Raw genomic sequence first — 19,484 nt, forward strand, 5'->3', positions numbered from 1 at the left:
GAGTTCTTCCAAGTACCTCGCAACACGGAGTCTTGGACACGCTATTCCCGGTGAAAATGTGTACCATTCATACTTTAAGACATGCTGCAAAGGGTGACGTCACCAAAATAGGTGGCACTGTTGACACGTTCTGAGAAGGCAAAAAATACGTTTCCACTCCGATGGCATGATTTTTTTAAGGCAAAACTAATAAAAATGTCCGGGTATTCAGTAGCTACACGGTAATGATTGTTGCTCATCATCATCAGCAGCAGCCGCAGCAGCATCCTTGTTACGCCCACTGCAGGGCAAAGGCCTCTCCCATACTTCTCCAACAAACCCGGTCATGTACTAATTGTGGCCATGTCGTCCCTGCAAACTTCTTAATCTCATCCGCTCACCTAACTTTCTGCCGCCCCCTGCTACGCTTCCCTTCCCTTTGAATCCAGTCCGTAACCCTTAATGTTGTTCATAGACGCTAACAACTATGAAGCACAGGTTTCAATGTATAGTGATCTGCTAATTTTGCTTGCTCCTTTACAAACATACTGCATGTATACAGAAAATTTTCAGATCATCACCTCACGACGATTCAACGGCGTTACCATCATATTCGGTGCAGTCGAAAAATATAAAAGAACGCATGACGTAAATTTTTGAGCAATAAAGATCAAGAGGTGTGGTGAAGCTTCCGGTAGTTATTCTTCAAAGGATATTTTATTGCGATAGCAATTATATGGACACTACAGGCGCATCTCTGCCATCGGCATCACTGTGATGGTCCGTATAAAGTCCAAGGGCGATAACACCGTGACCGCGCCCCACGCTGTATGTGCGTGTGAAAGCGTGCGAGGGGAGCCGACGATCGGCTGCTCAATCTCGCCCGCGCGAAAAATAGAGAAGCGGGGAGGAAGCGTGCCGTCTTCCGTCGCCCGCCAGGCACCGGGGGAGGGGAACACGGCGGAGGGCGGGCGGCAGCGTTCTACTCCCGCGGCAACTGCGTATAGCTGCCTGCTAATTTGCTATCGCAATCGATGCTTCGCTTTCCTGGCGAAAGTGCGACTTTTTTGCTCTGTACATCGAAAATGAGTAGGGTTAGCATAGTCCGCCATTCTGTTCTCGCAATGGCATAATATTTGTCCAAGTTCATCAATCAACCTTTGCCTGATAACGTTCTTTTGGCGCCTTCGCCGGAACCTTGTCATCTGCGTGGTGCGCCAAAAGCTCTCATCAAGTTCTTGCAAGAGAACGGTCTGGATTTGAAACTTTAAAGTCTTCGCTGCTCAAACTCATTCACCCCACTTTCGTACTCATCACCAACAATTTCCTCTCTTCTTTTTTTTTTGCTCCCACTTCGCTTCCACAATGCTAATTAGTAGGTCGGATACAGGGCAACGTTACAGATTTCCTATCATAATAAGTTCCTCTATCTCTCTCTCTATCGTCCGTCCTCGCGTGGACGCTCAGATACCAAGAGTCGAGGCTCACTTGGGTGCGCCGCCGATGTACAGGGGACCCTCGAAGGGCCCGACGCCTTCGTCCTTGGCCAGGTCGACCATGACGGAGACCAGGTTGACGGTGAACCGCATGTGGTGGGTGTCGTGGTCCAGCCACACCTGCTGCCACTCGCCCGTGTTGAGGCGGCTGCGCGACAGCAACTTGACGATCCGGGGCTCGCCGTTCACCGTGTACTCGAACGAGAGCTCGTAGTCTGCGAGAGGCAAGCGGTCAGTTGTTAAGAGATTCGCACAAGATGGCGTCTTCAGTGCGAGTTGTGTCGGATTTGCGCAGGTAACTTGCCGTGAATTTACCAACCCAGTTCGCCTAAGTGAACACCATGTTAGCAAAAGATCACCGTGGTCATGGATAAGATACGGGGATTGCGTATATTGATCCTCTTCACCCTGTAAAACGGAGTGCTGGCAAGACTTTTGTGCGGAACTAACTACTGCTACATTCACAATTTTTTTTTTCAAGAAGTTCTGCTACAGTCCTACCTCAACTAAAATATACCTCCTCTATCATTGAGCAAAGGCCAAATGGAGGTACTCCATCTACAATTAAATTACTTCTCAAAAGGAACCGTTCTATGTAGTAATTGGTACTTCGTGTGCAATATTTTATAGAGAATAAATAGGTTCTGTTTAGCACTATTTATTTTTCGCTCTTCAGATAACGCGACGGGGATCGTAACAGGTAATACGGAGCAGAGTTAATTGTCCTAGCCTTATCGTTGGACAGGCTTGTGAGGAACAGAAGAAAACGGTCTCGCCACTGCAGAACGCTATAAGCCGTGCTATTCGATACCGTTTGCGAAATCCCCTACAGACGTATCCCTGTTTGCAAACAGCGTGACGTCACTGGTCGTGCCCCTCCCACCTGCCCCACCTCCGAAGTGGGCACTGGTTGGCAAAAAACGTTCACGTGACCTGTTCTCCGTGCATTAGAGCGCTGCTTGTGTATAAACTGCCGCGACGGTAATCCCGGCATATGGCTATTATTTTCTTGCAAATAACAGCATCTACGAACTGCACTTAAAAAGTATATCCGTCCCCGTGTTACCGGCACAACAACGTAGCATTGCTGCGGAGTCGGCACGCAGTGATTTCTTAATAATGTGCCTCTTCCGTAGGTGAAACAACCACAAAAAACGTATTACTCGTCGAAAGCGAACATTTTATCACGGGAGATGTACATTTTCACGGTGCCGAATCGATGCTTCACTTAAATGACTTTTCTTCGGATAAAAATTTATACTGCATTGTCGCGAAGGTAGCCATTTGCGCCGACTTACACTGTACAGTTAAACTACATAGACGATGAACTTCATCTTATCGGCCATACCCGTCACAGTGGCTCAGTGGAGCCGTACTCAGTGGCGGCAGCTTTAATTCAATTGAGGAAGGACTGTAAAAACACTTCTTATCGTGCTTTAGGAGCACGGTGAGAAACCCAAGGTGGTAAAAATTATTCCGGAGCCTTTCCTTGCACTGTATCCCATAAGGCGCTGTCCAAATTAGGGAGGTTAAACAACCCAATTTAATTTTAATTATTGCTCATGGTCGTGTGTATGTGCAAAGCAAGGGTGTACATAAATACATAACTCCTTGGCGGTAACTACGCTGTACCTGATGTCTCCAAAGGTTCTGCTCATCTCTCTCTCTCTCTCTCTCTCTCTCTCTCTCTCTCTCTCTCTCTCTCTCTCTATCTATCTATCTATCTATCTCTCTCTCTTTTTTTTTTGCTGCTCTCAACTTCATATGATCCAACTTTTGCATAATTATATGCATCAGCACTGCATAAATTCTAGTTCGTCTATGGCTTGGAGTAGCATATTCAAATGCGTACTCCTTTCTTATTAGAATGTACAACAGCTCACTTCGTGACTTCTGCGGGTGCAATGAGACAATCGCGCACCTTCTTTGTCAGTGCTCTCGTTTCAACCCGCAAAGAGCCGTCCTCTCCGCCACCCCAGACAAACTGGACAAGCGCCCACTGACAGAAAACAAGATCCTTGGAAACTGGCCTACTCGAATAATGCGTCATCGGCTATGAAGGCGCTGCTGCGGTATTTAAAAGACACTGGACTTTCTAACAGCGTGTGACTTCACCGCGTGACGCAGGATTGTACGGTGACACTGCATAACACTAGGTACGCATTTGCGGGCTGCGTGACAGTGCCCACAGAAACAGTTTGTGTGTATGTGGAAGTGTGTGTAGCTTCTTTTTAAAGCCTTCTCTCTCACCTATCGTATCCCCTTGCCCCTCCCCCAGTACGGAGTAGCCAACCGGAGATAATCTCTGGTTAACCTCCTTGTCTTTCCTTTGCTTTTCTCTCTCTCGTACCGTAAATGTAATTGTAACAATACTCAAAAGAAAAGAGAATTTTCAGTTATACGTAAGTCCCATGAGATCTGCGTTAAAACGCGCCAATTTCATTGCTTTGCGTTTTGTACATTCACCGTAGTGAAATGTATGCACGCGGCGTCGCAGTCGTCAAAATATGCTGGGAGCTCATTTATAGTAATACCTTTCAGTCTATAGATAATGTGCAAGTAAAGGTTGCTTGTATTTTTTTTATCTCCCTTTGCTTTTCTGAACACAACGCAAATAGCACCGCATACATGCCCTCACTAATCATGGCGTTTAATTTATTCTCACCTGTTGAAAAATTACGTGTTCTAAAGTGTTATCAGCGCCTGATTGCTACGACTGGCGGTATAACACGCAGCACGCGTCCAGTCTCGCAAGCGAGATGCATTGACAATCGTGTAGTACTCCCAACACACACACACACACACACACACACACACACACACACACACACACACACACACACACACACGCGCGCGCGCGCACACACACACACACACACACACACACACACACACACACACACACACACACACACACAGACACACACACACACACACACATGTACGTTTCCTTAAGCAAAGATGAGCCGATATCGTCGCTGTTCTTTTTTTTTCCCTCGAACACTTCACCACACCACAACAAACGTGGCACACTTCCATCGAAAAGCAGATATTCTTCGCACAATCTATAGCATACCACCACGTGGTTCACGTTCGCTAGTACAAAAAGCCATCGTCACTAGATATTCATCACGCAGTGTACCAGACGCAGATGTTCTGCCACACAATACTGCTAATCTGGCTTATAAAACAATTCCGGAGGTTCACATAAGATAAAAAAGAAACACGCGTAAACGTCGCACCCAGCTACGCCAAGCACTGCGCAACTGCACCACGCGGAAAGACGCGGCGGCTGTGTTTTACCAACCAGGGCCAGTGCAATGTGCGCAGGTGACGTCACGCTGTGACGTCGCCGGCGCGACGTACCGTACCCCAGGAGAGGTCTATAGGTTCCATGTTTCCAAACATGGACAGGGTTACCGGCGAACTGCGCAGGAGCTTTGCCGACTTCCGCATAACTTGTGAACAAGTCCGACAACAAATCGCATCCTCAAGCACAGCAGCGAGCAAAACTATCTCCGCACGCACTGTAACGAAAGCCAAATAAACAGTACTTCCAATCCGCGTCTTCTTTTCCAGTCAGATAAGTGACCTCAGGCACTCTTGCTGAGGCGATGGATGGCGACCAGTTTAATGTCGTCACTCACTGGTGGCGCGAATGTTAACCAAACCCCACATAAATGCGCTCAAGCATGCCAAAAGTTTGAATCGGAGAAGACGTGCGGCGGCGCAGCGATGACACGTGACCCGCACTCACCGCTGGTAATCATGGCGAGCAGATAGCCGTGCTTCTCGTGCAGCGCCGCCTGGTACAGCACGACGGCACGCTTGCTGGACGTGCGGAAGCTGAAGGCCAGGTCCCCCCGGCGCCAGCCGGTCTGCACCTCCAGGTAGGAGGGCGCCGTCTTGAAGGTGATCACGTACTGCTGCGTGTCTGCGCACAGAACGACGGGAAGTTGAAGCGGCCGCGCAGCCTCGGGGCTCAAAACCGAGGGCAGCGCGACCAGATACGTCCTCGCCAACACGTTGGGAATGGAGGAGGAGGAGGAGGAGGAGGAGGAAAAAGCTTTATTCTTGTCCTGTACAAGGTGTTGCCACCTGCCTGGCTAGTCCCACGTTGGGACCGGGAGGTCAAGCCTCCTAGCCCTATCACGGGCGTACTGGACAGTCAGGACTTGAGGGATATGATCTGGAGATCTGATTATTCCTAAAAACCGATTCCGGGAAATGCCAGGGCCGAGCGACCCACATTCAGAGCATATGTTCAAGCGTGCATATCACGTTGGGAAAGTCATCGTAAGCACAGGGACAGGCGAAGCGGGCCATTGACGGAAGATGTTGAAAGGGTAATTTGAATAGCCTAATTCACGTCGTTCAAACAAAGGTGCTGCTGTATTTTGAATTGATATCGGTGCGTGTTTTCGGAGATGATTCATTTTGCAAAAAAAAAAGACATTGGTGTTGAATGTGAAGGAACAAACTCGCATGGCTGAAGAGCACTCCTCTTCGCCTTTCAATTTATACAGCTTTGGTCCGCGCAGAATCACAATATATGAAACGGCGTTCGATATATTTTGCGACCTTATGTGATACGCCATTCCGCCATGGTAAGTGGAAAACTATTCGCGAGAACTTCACGCCTATACGGTTCCAACGTAACTGGGACGCGATTTAGAGAGCATAAGAACGACGCGCGGGCTCAACTTACTCAAAGTATCGAAGAAGCGTCTTAATGGTGGAAAGTCGCACGTGGTCTTTATATAGTGAGCGCGAAGTGAAACTTGTACTCGTGCCGTCAGGTAGCGCTGCTCTTCGTAATCATGTGACTGGCCCGACAGTCATATAATCATGCATATTGCCCGTCAGCCAATCCTTGTTTGGTGCGTACAACGCCTTGCCGCTTATGGAACCAGGAGCGAGACATATGTTATCAGCTTGTCGAACCATCTGAAAGTCCAGTGTAGCAAACCACGCAAACAAAAAATAAAGCGCAAAGCGAAACGCCTGCACATAGATAATGGAATGGTTCCGACGTAAGGCACTGGGCCCGTATGCCGCGGACGCACGTTGGATTTCTGAAGGAGACCTGCATTTCATTTTTTTTTCTCTCTCTCCAAGTACAGGCGGATTTGGTTACGGCCTGAAGAACGCCAACGTCAAATTTTACGAGTGCTACCAAGCGCTACGCATTTTTCGCTGCAAATTGTCTGTACAAAGTTGGCTAAATTAGCGAGATCGTCTTCCGCGTCAGGCTCGTGTCGTGCGCGTGGTTTACGCACTTACGACGTACCGGCGTTCTAAAGTAAAAAAAAAATAACGGGTACAGCCCTAAATAAGGTACGCTCACAAGACGTATCATTTTGGACTCGATATGCATGGTGTAAGTTTCGTCGCGCCCTTTCGTTGAGATTCTGTGACAATACGCTCTAACTTATTTTACGCTATTTCGGACTTGTACCGAGACAATACTCATCGTCTATGCTTGAATTACTTTTTTTTTTCCTTCTCACAACACAGGGCAGCCAGTTTTTCTGGTTATCATCCTGGCATTCTCCCTTTCTCCTCCAGTCTTGCGCACGTCTCCTTTGACCTTCTGGCGCTCGCCACTTTCCTGTCAGGAACGCTAAGTAGATGGGAGCTAGCTGTCCATGAACCAGCATACATCGAGAGCGTAGCGTCAAAGGGAACATATGCGAAATAGATAATGATCCATGTCAGGGCACGAGTTAGATCTAAAAAAACGCAATCTTGAGGGATTTTTATCGCTGTGCGCAGGGCGTTTCTAAGGGCCAACGAGTGAGTTTGATTACATTTTGTGCGGCTAAATAGCAATATAAACGGGGCACATTGTTCAGACCAGTGGCCCTTATTAAAAAAAAAAAGACCCACACATCCTGCATCTTCATCACACACGGTCACACGGGTTCATTGGAAACGTAACGGTTTAAAAAAAATTATGGGGTTTTACGTGCCAAAACCACTTTCTGATTATGAGGCACGCCGTAGTGGAGGACTCCGGAAATTTCGACCACCTGGGGTTCTTTAACGTGCACCTAATTCTAAGTACACGGGTGTTTTCGCATTTCGCCCCCATCGAAATGCGGGCGCCGTGGCCGGGATTCGATCCCGCGACCTTGTGCTCAGCAGCCTAACACCATAGCCACTGAGCAACCACGGCGGGTACCGGTTTTCACGTAGGAACTGATACGACATCATGCTAATATGGACACTGGTCATATGGAGCATACGGTTTCTTTTTCCTTTAAAATGAGAAAATTTGCATCCAGGCGCCAACGCATGCTCGCCGTAAAAAATAAAAAATTGATAACAATAGCAATCCCCTTCCTCACTGGTGTCGGTGCACTCGAGCGGTCCCAGGGTCATGCGCGCCTCCGCGTCGTGGGCCAGCCCCTTGGGCTGCAGCATGTAGATGCGCACGATGCCCAGGTCCTCGGGCCGGTCGTAGACGCCCTCGTCGAGCCGCCATCGGCCGTCGGCCACGTCGCAGTTGCAGAGGCGCGACGCGTTCGAGCAGCTGCGCGTCTCGGCGCACTGGCACCAGGCGGGACGGCCGCTGCCGATGCTCGTCACGTAGTGGCGGCCCGAGGACGACTCCAGCCACGTGTAGCTCTCCAGCCTGGATTTGTTTATTTATTTATTTACGGTACCCTCAGAGTGCCACGTGTAGATCTCCAGCCTGGATTTATTTTAATATATTTACGATACCCTCAGAGTAAGCATACATTACAGAGGGGAGAGGCTACATAAAGGGGGTGTAAGAAAAATGATATACTGAAAGGGCACAGTATAAGTAACAAGGGAAAAAATTATGCTGGCTCACTAATTTACGCGTCATATAAAAAAAATAATTAGTTGTAGTTCACCGTGGAAATCTCGTGATACACTTTTCGATACATAAGTTGGGAATAATAGGTCAATACACACGTAGTTAATTTGCAAATGTAGTATTTATACAATAGCAAGTCACATGATATATTGAACGCAAGTTTCATGATTTACATGTAGTTAACTAAAGCATTTCTAAATTGAACAGGATTGCTTATACTAACAATAGATGCTGGCACACCGTTCCATTCGTTGCATGTTTTAGGTAAAGATGATTGCGAATGTGTTAGTGTGTTAGAGCGAGGCGCATGTACCCTATGAGTATGATCTTTAGGTGAGGATCATTTTGTGCGTGGCCAGCGGCAAGGACAAAGTGGGTGTTCACGGGAAAGGTAAAAAGGGTTTGCGAGATAAGAAAGAAGGATAACACGCGGGAACAACGGTGACACACTGACATAGCGTAAGTGACACATTTACATCGATAAACACGACCACGCGAACAACAGTCGCTGTCGTTCTTCATTGACCGCGTCCTCTATTAAGCGATGTGGTCCCGATAACTGGCTTTAGGGACCCATGGTAAAACCACGGAGCTGACCTGGGTTGGGCTTGTATTTGAGTCGGAGAAGCGCAGAACGAGGTTATGTTTGGAATAAAGCCTAAGGAACACGGATTGAAAAGAAATGGCCAGCTACAGTGCACGAATATCTGCACCTCAAGAGCGTGGATGCAGAATGCCTGGAAGAGGTAAAAAAATTTGGAAACCATGTGCCGGGTATTCGAAAGTGTAAATAAACAAAGAAACAGAAGCGGTAAGCTGGATCGAAAGAATTGAAAGAAGAAAGATCACGGACATTTACAAAAAAATAAAAGAAACGGCCACAAAGAACTCAGGCTGGAAAATATATATAACGCAAGAGCAGTGCCTTGCTATTTCAGGCCCCAACTGTGGCTGTCCCAGGACAAAAACAAAGCGAAGCAAATATGCGTCACAAGATGAGGCATGTGTATGCGTCAAGAAGAAAGGCCTGGATACGTATCGGCGCATCCTAATGCAATGCCAGGAGATCCACCCACCAAGATGCGTAAGGAGTGTTCACCTTCCAGAAGCGATTACATTTCAAGCGGGTGGAAGTATTAACTGGTCGGCAGTCGAGATAAGTGAGAGAAGATTACAGTATTCGTGCAAAAAAAGAAACAGAGAAGAGACTGATAGAACCGGAGTCATCGCAGGCGTAGCAATGGCACATAGAGTGATAGAGGTTTTAAATGCGTGAGTTAGGTCGATATCAGATAGGCGAAAGGCTAGGTAGCAATAGATGTAGTGAAACCTGAGTAAATGAAGCATTCTAGATGACTGTTTGTCGCCGCCCCTTTCAAAGGGGATGCCATTATACATCATCACCAGTGCAGACGACACATGAGAGGTACCGCAGTCCAAAATGGCTGGCGCTACTTCCATTCCCCTATTTTCGTCCTTTTCCTACTTACAATATGTCTTCTGGCGTTAGCAATAGATGTAGTGAAACCTGAATAAATCAACCATTCTAGATGGCTGTTTGTCGCCATCTAGACAAAGGGGATGCCATTATACATCATCACCAGTGCAGACGACACATGAGAGGTACCGCAGTCCAAAATGGCTGGCGCTACTTCCATTAACCTATTTTCGTCCTTTTCCTGCTTACAAAATGTCTTCTCGCTACGAATGGTGAATTCGTTACTACAGAGACTTTATCTTTCGATCTAACTCGACTTAATTGATTTTTTAAATCAAACCTGGCACTGAAACCAGACAATTACGGATCGAGCACCACGAGCAATTTTTTTGGCATTCATTCATTTCGAAAATTTAGCTCAGTTACTCACTTGCTCAGTTCATCCTCCTTATTAATATTTCTCATTGCGTCATTTTAACAGCATCGGATCAAAATCCTTATTATTTTTGTGATTAAACGTTCATGCAGGTGTAAATTGAAAATTAGCCTTTGACTGTACTTTTTATTGAAGGACTCTGGCAGTAACAGCCCGGTCCGAAGTGCTCAGCATGCTCTAACAGATTGTTTGCTGTTGGTGACATTCTTGAAGCGCCTTTAAGCACACTACTTGTTGGAAAATGAGGCATGCGCGAATTCGTTGCTGCACTGACAATGCGGGTACATATCGTCTGCGTGTGCTTTTCAGTCAAGTTTTTCTTATATGAGGCTTCAAAGGAGACAAGTTGTGTTTTAACACACTGACATATGATACAAACACACTGACATAGTCTTACAGGAGTACTCACCCGAAGGTATCGGGTACCGCTTATTTTACCGAAAAAAAAAAGGTTTCTGACGAGGCCTTCTGCAGACTTTCGTTTCATGGATGCAACAGAAATTGCCTATCAGCTGACACGGCTGCACCTAGCCTGCCTGGCCTTTCCACTACAGACCGAAGTGGTCGCCGTTTCTAGCTCATTGTTCCTATTCCCGGAAAGCGAACGCCGTCGTGACTATCGCTAGGCTTTATCTCGCCTCGGCTGCCATGTTTGGGGGTTATCTTGGCGGTCTTCTTGAGATTGGTTCTCGTTATTCCGGGATGACGACTACACTATAGCCACACACAGGCAGCTCATGACGTCACTGCAACGGAGCGGTGGCGCAATCCATCATCGCTATGGCAAAACATGGTGAAGCACACAGACGGAGCCACACACCACGTTGCAGAAAAATCAGCATCTTTTGAGCCATGTCACACGCACTTGCAACTAGGAATTGCTTAAAGCTACATACGCAAGCATGTACGTGCTCCTAAGCGCTTTGTCCACCGCGTTCTTCTTTCTTTCTTTTTTTTTCCTTTTTACTCTTTAGTGTCACGAGAGTGTTGCCCAACTGTCGACCGAGGAGTCAGCGTCGGCGTTTGCTGAGAAAACATTCCCCTATATTTGTCCGCCCTGCAGTGTGGCAGGGACACCTCTCTATCGTAAACATTGCGCACTATGCTTCGTTTCTTACCCCAGGGGAGCCTTGAAACACTCGTAGCTGATGTGCTGGTAACACTGCTTGGATGCGTGAACCAGAGACTGCAGCATCTCGGGCGTGAACTCTCTGTAGGTGATGTCCATGTAGAAACCTTCGAGGCCATATTTTCTCACGACCTGTAAGAGAAAATCCAGAACAGGCGCAAAACGAAAGTCACTCATGAGAGAGCAAATGCAGGCTGTTTAGTGCCTCAGTTATCTTAGCCACGTCTTGTTTCTTTCTTTTGACAAAAGATGAAAGTAACGGTAGCGACCAATTAGTAGCAGTGTGCGCATACCGATTAGTAGCACAGGGCGCGAAAGTTGCATACGCACCTTGCCTGGCCAAGAAATACAGATAGAAAAAAGAAAGAGGGAAGGAAGGCAAGAAGAAAGGCGAGGATACGAAACAAGTTGCTTCTGTTTTGCTAGCATAAATAGGAAGAAGTGGACATAAAAAAATAAGGAAATGGGGACCGGCTGTAAGCCGGGCCTCCCTAGACCCCCATCTCCTCGCACTCCCTGGTTTCGATGTATGTGTTGATGGAGGCCCGCCCTTCGCTCTACCCTGGATCGCCCCTTGTCCAAGCACGTACTCTGAAAAACCCAGTAAGGCCAAGGTCACCTTAAATCTACATTTAAGGTGACGCCAAGGCTCGCAAAACATGACGTGATTCGACAACGGTTGACCCCTCGAGACGAGCAAGAGCAGCAGCCATCGTCTAGTCAGTGTTGCACGTGTTGATGGGAATCACATAGTGGACGCATGCTGTGTACATTCAGGAACATGTCTAACTGACAGTCTGGTGACTGAGCGCGTTAACTAAATTCTACATGACCACGTGTAAACGACACTCCCAACGCATAATCGCCGCGGTAGAACACTTCCAACGATGTCTGGCTGAACATGGGTTTCCACGTAACGCCGTAATGCACGGATCACCGTGTTCCAGCGCGGTTGCGGACTATACACGGGGTATCATGGCAATCGAGCACGAGCGAACCGATGAAACAAGCGTGCGCGGCAGTTGTTTCGAGGTGCACTGTTGCACTTCAATGCATCGTGCCTACCATTTCGCGTTGCATGTTGTGGTTGACTTTGGTCGCGATGGATCCGTCCGGACGCTGCATGTCGCACTCCACGTGAGCCGGCGGCAGCGGGCCGTTGCGGTCGATGTCGATCTTGTACGTGCCGGACTTGCGGTAGCCCACGAGGAACAGCTCCTGGCACGTCCTCTTGAACGTCGCTGCGAACGTGGGGCAAAACCGGTTCGCAAGAGAACAGAGCGGAGAAACAATCAGGTGCGTACCACGCGCTGCGGGCATCGGCGTACGCCGTCTTTTGAATTTCGCGCATTCTATATTGTCTCCCTACTTGTTCCTTCTATATTTGCCCCCGACTCCTGGCGCACGTCAACCTCGGCGAGAATGGTGCCACTTCACTTGTAACCAAAAAAAGAAACAAACCAACTCACAGAAGTGGCAAGTCTTGCCCGTGTATCCCGTGCCGTTGCAGTTGCACTTGAAGCGCGACCCGTCCAGGTAGCACTGGCCTCCGTGTTCGCACGCGTTCGGGTTGTTGCAGGGGTTGATGAGCTGACAGTTATCCAGCGAGACCTCCCCGTGCGCGTACTCCGTGCCGACCACCTTCCGAGGGTCCACCCACTCCTTCTCCACGTAGATGTCGCGGAAGCATCCCACGAAGCCTGCGGCGAGTGACGTATACGCTACAGGCACGCGCAGTGATGAAATGTTTGCGCAGTGAAGGGCGCTGGTTTGTCCCGTGACTTATCAGACCTTAACTAACGTAACCTAACCTTACCTTGATGATGATGATAACCACTTTATTGTACCGCCGGATAAGGAGGCCCCTACTCCCCGTCCCCGGCACACAGGCCTTGGGGACGGGGGCGGGAACCTCCGCGATTAGAAGCAAGCAAAGAGGTCTTGACTCTTCGCGGCTTCTTCCGCCAGGCGGATGGCGTGTTGCTGTGGAGTAGAGTCCTCGCTCCGCAGCAGGGCTTCCCAGGCCTCTCTACAATTTATGTTTGCTTTAGCCCCTGGTGAGCTGGCGCATTCCCAGATTATGTGATCGAGGGTCCCTCTCGCCCCACAGTGTTTGCACTTATCGGTTTCTCTGTCATGCATAACAAGGTATTCCCAGACCGGGATTACGAAGTTCCCAGCTTGCAGGCGCCGCCATGCGACTGCCTCTCTATTGTTTAGACTTTTATCCGGTGGTGGCACCAGTCTCCTGCGTAGTCGATAATTTTCGACAATCTCCGTATAATTTTGCAGACGCTCGTCCATGTTCCGGCAGTCGGGCGGTTCCACAGCCATCCGGAAGTAGAGAGCTCGGGCTAACTCGTGGGCCGCCTCGTTGTCAGGAACGGACGTGTGTGCAGGGGTCCAAATTAGGCTAATTTTTCTGTTCAGCCGTCTACTGGCCAGAACCCTTGCCGCTTCCGGCGAGATCCTGCCCTTTCCGAAATTCCAGATGGCCGTTTTGCTATCGCTAATTATGAAATTTGCTTCCGTTCCCACGCAAGCGAGCGCTATCGCAACTTCTTCAGCCGTTTCCGAGTTGCGGCTTCTAATGGTGTCGGCCGATACGGGGGCACCTCGGCCGTCGACTACCGAGGCGACCGCCGCACCCGACTTACCACTTGCCGCGTCCACGTACGCAACCGACTTGCTGTTCATTGAATCAAAGCGTTTGATTAGTGCTCCTGCTCTTTTTTCCCTCCTCTCCGTGTTGAATATGGGATGCATGTTACGAGGGAGGGGGGGGGGGGGGATGATTACATTTTCTCGGCAGTCCAGCGGGATGTTTGTCTTGCCTCGTAGTCCCCTGTCTGTTTGCAGGCCTACCATATCAAGGATAGCTCTGCCCGTGGTCGTTCGGCTTAATCTTTCAAGCTGCGAAATTCTGACAGCCTCCGCTATTTCGTCCCAGGTAAGGTTGTGCACTCCTCTCTATGGGAGTGCACAACCTTACCTTTAACCCTGTGACACGCAAACACAGCTTCACGTCAAGGACAAACGGAACAACTTGTCCACCTTTATTTCTGGTTGCGGGGGGCACATTTGCAAAAACAAGAAACTGTGGAGCGATACCTGAGTTGAAACTTCATTAGTCTAGTAACTCCTTAATTAGTAGTTGAGTGAAGTTTCATCCACAGAAAACTTCCCTCAAGGATATCAAAACACAGTTCTGAACTTCAGGTTGTTTCCTGCGCTTTTGAGGCATCAAACTCCGGCGTACTAGATATTATACGTTTGGCGATACATAATTAAACGTGTGAACAATTTTTTTTTTTTTTACTGTACAAGACAGCGAGCTTAAACTACGCTTGCCCAGGGATAAGACGCATAGTTAGAACTGCATATCTATTCTAGCCATCTGGTGCGCAACGAAATATCTGACGCATGAATTTGAATGTGTTGGCTATAGTAGAATATTTCACGCAGTGTTTTTGTCATCTGTCGCGGCTTTTATCATGTCTACTTGGCACAAAATTTCGGCAAGGAAAGAAAACTTCATTTGTCCCTCTTATCAATTGGAAGTTAGCCTGTAAGAGTGAGGGCATTAACAGGACAATTCAACCACCCGTGCGGTTGAAGGATGTTTTACTATGCATTCTTTCCAAATTCATGTTCTGAGACTTATCCCTCTCAATGGCCCCATGCCTTGTAGAACACAGTAGTTAATTGGAAAAGTTGTGCTTGAAAGTGCCGATATGGCAACGCGGGCAAGAGTGTATTTGAATTGACTTGACAGGCGTAAAACTGCCGAGGCGAAGCAAACAATAAGTGTTCACTGATAGGTTGATTTTAACGTGTTCAAGCGGCACACTATTTGAGAGACGCCATCGAGGGAGGCTTTAGAATAATTTTGACCACGTGGAGTTCCTTCACTCGGATGCAAAGCTCTACGCACGATCATTTATTGCACTTCTGCCCCTCCCAGTGAAACGCAGCTGCCGCGGATTCACATCGAATCCACGACATCAGGCTCTGTAGCAGTATTCCTTAGAGACAATTACAATTAGAGGCAGGTTCAATAAAAAAAGAAGGTGAAGCAGTGATAACAACAAAGAAAACTATAACCTGTTGTAGCAGGGCGTGACGCTTAGAAACAACGCGTTCTGTTTTCAACCTACTCTCAGTCAAGGAGTCCTCTCAAAATGCATCCTAATAGTGACATTGCGTCTTCGTTTTATCTCAATGGATGCTAATAAGCACCATTGCGATGATTACGTGTGTCAAGTCTTGAAGTCCACAAAGCTTTCGTGTATTTTCATTTCATCCTTAATGTATTTTTCGCGTGCGAATTATTTCAAGAACCAACCTTATTTCTTTTCTTGCTAATCACCGTCCACTACTGCTTTGCATTTCTTTCTCCAAGGTCCAATTCTATACTGTTACAGTTCTTCAACTGAGCTTGAATGTTGGTTTACTTTATATATTGCGTGATGCATAGTGCTATAGGTCACCACGGGTTTGTTAAGCCATCGAGAAGTAGCGTTTACACATATGCACACGATAGCCTCTCGGCTATCGTGTGCATGTGTGATCGTGACATAAATGAATTTAAGTTGAAAATTGAAATATCCCATCGCAAATGACGAAGCATCGAGGAAAAACGTCGGCGTTCTCGGTTCTCTCACCCATGACGTGCTGCTTGGGGAATCCTCCAATCACCAGCGGCCCCACCAGCTCCACGCGACGGGGGTAGGTGTCCTTCAGCTTCCGGTTGAAGTCGATCGTCAGCTCGACGTTGCTACGAGAGAACACAACAGTCGTGAGGCGACGCTCTTACTCGAATTCACGCAGTTATCAGAACCCTAATTTTTTTACAAGCGTTTGAAGGACCCGCTCTCGTCTTGCTTCCAATATTTTTTTTTTTCAATCTTGCCCAGTTTCGGCAATATTTGTAAGGAAAAGCATAAAACCCTAAATAAAGCTTTTTCATTCAACATTCACTAGAATACAACGTTTTCTCTAAAATGGAACAAGTTTCATCAAAATCCGCCCAGGGGCTGTTTTAAAAAAGCGTTTGTGCGGTTTACATATATTTGAATAAGCGGCACCGGAGCTGGGCCCGAGCTAAAACTTCGTTTTATGCAGGACGCATGAAACGGGATACCGAGTTACCTGCAGTGATGGGTGCACTGACCTCCTAACTTATGACAAAGGCCCCACTTAGAACGCATTTATGTTCTCACCGAGCCGCCATATTGATGACTGCTGTAAATACTGGTAGCAGCATTGAGTTTTATATAAAAGCATGAACAATGCTTGTGAAGGTGCCTTCGCGCAGCTGTTGCCCCGTAAAAATTAAACTTAGGGGTTAAACAACCCAAAACGGTTTAGTGGACTATGGGGAACGCCGCAGTAGTGGAGGTATTCGGACTCATTTTGACCGCTGGGAGTTTCTTGTTGCTTTCTTTTTTTAACGAGCGTCGGGAGTTCTTTAGCGTGCAGGCGGACTTAGCGTTAATCGGGTGTTCTTTCAACGTGCGCATGATTTTTTTTGCATTCCCACCCCCATCGGAATGCGGTCAGCGCGGCTGGGATTCGAACCCGTGACATGGCGCTGACCACTGGAATGCCAGAGCCATTGGGCTACGCAACTGTGGTTGGTCCTGTTGCCTCGTATTTTAGCGGTGGCTTTCCAACCAATATTAATGGATCGTGTGTTTTCAAACGTGCATATTTTTTTTTTATCTGAGCACGAAATGTAGTGGAAGGCGGGGGGAAAGGGTGGGGGCAATCGAGGTCGCTGGGCAGCTGTTACGCGGTCGTCTACGGCCAGCACCCATCGTCGTGCACCCATAAAGACAAAGGCCTGGCCAAAGAGCCACTAGGACACACGGACATGTGCACGACCCAGCATAAGAGTAACAGGCGAGGAGTCCTAAGGCTTTTCTTTTATAGTTGTCGCGTGACTGCCGGCTGCGGGATGGCTGAGATTTATAGTGATAAGAGGGGACGATTACGTTCTGTCGGTAACGGGGTGGCCCGTCAAGTCTACGGCAAGGGTTGGAGGGGGCGGGGAGGAAGAGCTAAACGGAGCGGGGGGGGGGGGGGGAGGGGTGTACTCGTACTCGTCCTATGGGAATAAACTGGAGTCGTGCCTCCCGCACGCCAGACCTGGATTCACGCTATACATCGATCAATTTTCGCGTATGGGGTAGATAGATGCCCGCAGTCAAGACAGCAGACACACGAATTTCGCGAGGCTTTTTTCTCAGACACCCGTACCTCCGTTTCCCAGAGCGTGCGTCGGCTGCGGTTGCATTGTCGAAGACTGCGCATTTTGCACTAGTGATAAACCAAACAGCGTCGTGGTAGAAATTCAGTGACGATTTAGCGGTGAATGCTAGAGAAACGCGTTAGCATTACATCGCACCTCTCGCTAGCATTACATCGCACACACACACACGCGCACACACACACACACACGCACGCACACACACACACACACACACACACACACGAGATCTTCTCTACCTCTACCACGTGATCGGTTTCTCGCACTTCACACATAAACACTTATTGCGCCTTGTCCAGTCTTCGTTCCTTGTTAGTGTGCTGTCACTGTTGGCGCTTCATCTTTTGAAAGCTATGAACCAACTAGCCCCACAACGTGTTCTACAGCATAAACACATTTTTTCCCACTTTTACACTCCTAATAGTAACGCATTATTAGCCGCACCTACCATTCGGGCTCGCGAATATTTACCGTCCACGTCCTGCCAGTGTACTTTCTATCTTGGGTTGTTTTTACACGCATAGAAAGCCTTGTTAGCAAACTCACATCACCGCTGTTAGCGAGCAGCGTCAGCCCAGACGGGATACCAACGGGTATTGCTGTTGAAGCGGCAGACACATGTAATTTGAGGGGTTACAAACATCACTGCAGAAATGCAGAGAACAACGCATAAATACGAGACGAGGGCTCATATTGCTCGTGCTGGGTGCCTGTGCTATTTGCGTGTTCCTTTTTGTTCAGATGGATAATAAATTCAACATGTGGAACCTCAAGCAGAAGTTTTCAGTCGCAGCGTTAAACCACTTTTGCATAAGTAATCCTGAGTGGGGCACTCACAAAGCAGCAGGAGGGGGACTTTCTTGACTCTATACAACGAGCGCGTTTACACCTAATGACCTGCATAACGAAGGACTCTTTATGACGCAGCCGAATTCCTATCTTTGATGTGTATTGTGAACGCCACTAGAAGTAAGGTCACTACCGCTAATTTGCTTGCACAAAGAAGGAATTTACGCGATCACGACGGCTGACTTGTTGCTTTACAACAATTCGAACGTAGCGGTGCCGCCTGTGTCATCAGCAGACGTAACCAATGTTCGCTCTGCGCTAGCGCTATAAACAACGCTAGCGATGCACTTAACGACAGTGCCAGTTACCGAAGTAGTCCTGCTGCAATGCTCTAGGATACGGTCCATTTGCATGTAACGCGTCAGTGGGTGCGACGGATGATGAATACGTGATGACGACTTGATGAAGTAATCGTAACCGACGACGACGTCTTCAGGGCCATCTACGGCGGCAAGGGCGGGAGCCGCAGTGAGGAATATTCTGTACACGAACGACAAATTTTGACAACAACGGATGCGATAGCGGCATTCGACGATCTGCATGCTTACGTAGCGTAGGTCCTGCGTTTTGTCGCGGAGCATGCTGTGACCCTCGGTGCAATAAGGTACGCTGCGGGCGCGCATTTTGACAAAGCGGGCACAAAAATATTAGCGACCTGTTTCACTAAGTCTCTCTTAAATTCCTGTTAAATAAAGGTTTTTCTTTTGTTAAACGTGTTTTGCCTACTTTGTTGTACGGTGGGAAACGTTTACAACGAAACGACCCGTGTAAAGAAGGATTTGGGAGGTCTCATGTACTTCGTTATGAAGGCGCTTGACTGTTCAGTGAAGTATTCAGCGAAGACAAGTGAGTCTTACCCGTTCTCAAAAATGACGCCAACCTGATGCCAGTGACCGTCGGTGAGCTGTTTGCCCTTGCTGAGGAACCAGTAGTGAGACGGGTTCGTCTCATCTGGAACGATGGTGAAGATGGCGGTGCCTTTCTTGAGACGAATCTGCAGGCAAACAAGGGGGGGGGGGGGGGGGGTATTCAGGCCGGA

General features: G+C 48.2%; 1 protein-coding gene across 8 annotated transcripts in view; it reads right to left on the minus strand.

Moving 5' to 3' along the window:
• Nucleotides 1–19,484, minus strand: part of axo (axotactin) — a 224,121-nt gene that overhangs the window by 53,459 nt on the left and 151,178 nt on the right. For all 8 annotated transcript variants that reach the window (XM_070540822.1, XM_070540819.1, XM_070540820.1 and 5 more), the window contains 8 exons: nucleotides 19,303–19,439; nucleotides 15,990–16,102; nucleotides 12,795–13,025; nucleotides 12,391–12,566; nucleotides 11,315–11,457; nucleotides 7,826–8,112; nucleotides 5,233–5,409; nucleotides 1,468–1,690 (listed from right to left, as the gene is read on the minus strand). In XM_070540822.1, the coding sequence (XP_070396923.1) occupies nucleotides 1,468–1,690; nucleotides 5,233–5,409; nucleotides 7,826–8,112; nucleotides 11,315–11,457; nucleotides 12,391–12,566; nucleotides 12,795–13,025; nucleotides 15,990–16,102; nucleotides 19,303–19,439 (1,487 nt within the window). The remainder of the gene's footprint in view (nucleotides 1–1,467; nucleotides 1,691–5,232; nucleotides 5,410–7,825; nucleotides 8,113–11,314; nucleotides 11,458–12,390; nucleotides 12,567–12,794; nucleotides 13,026–15,989; nucleotides 16,103–19,302; nucleotides 19,440–19,484) is intronic.

The sequence above is a fragment of the Dermacentor albipictus genome, chromosome 6 (genome assembly GCF_038994185.2).
Source record: "Dermacentor albipictus isolate Rhodes 1998 colony chromosome 6, USDA_Dalb.pri_finalv2, whole genome shotgun sequence".
In the NCBI taxonomy this organism is placed as follows: domain Eukaryota; kingdom Metazoa; phylum Arthropoda; class Arachnida; order Ixodida; family Ixodidae; genus Dermacentor; species Dermacentor albipictus.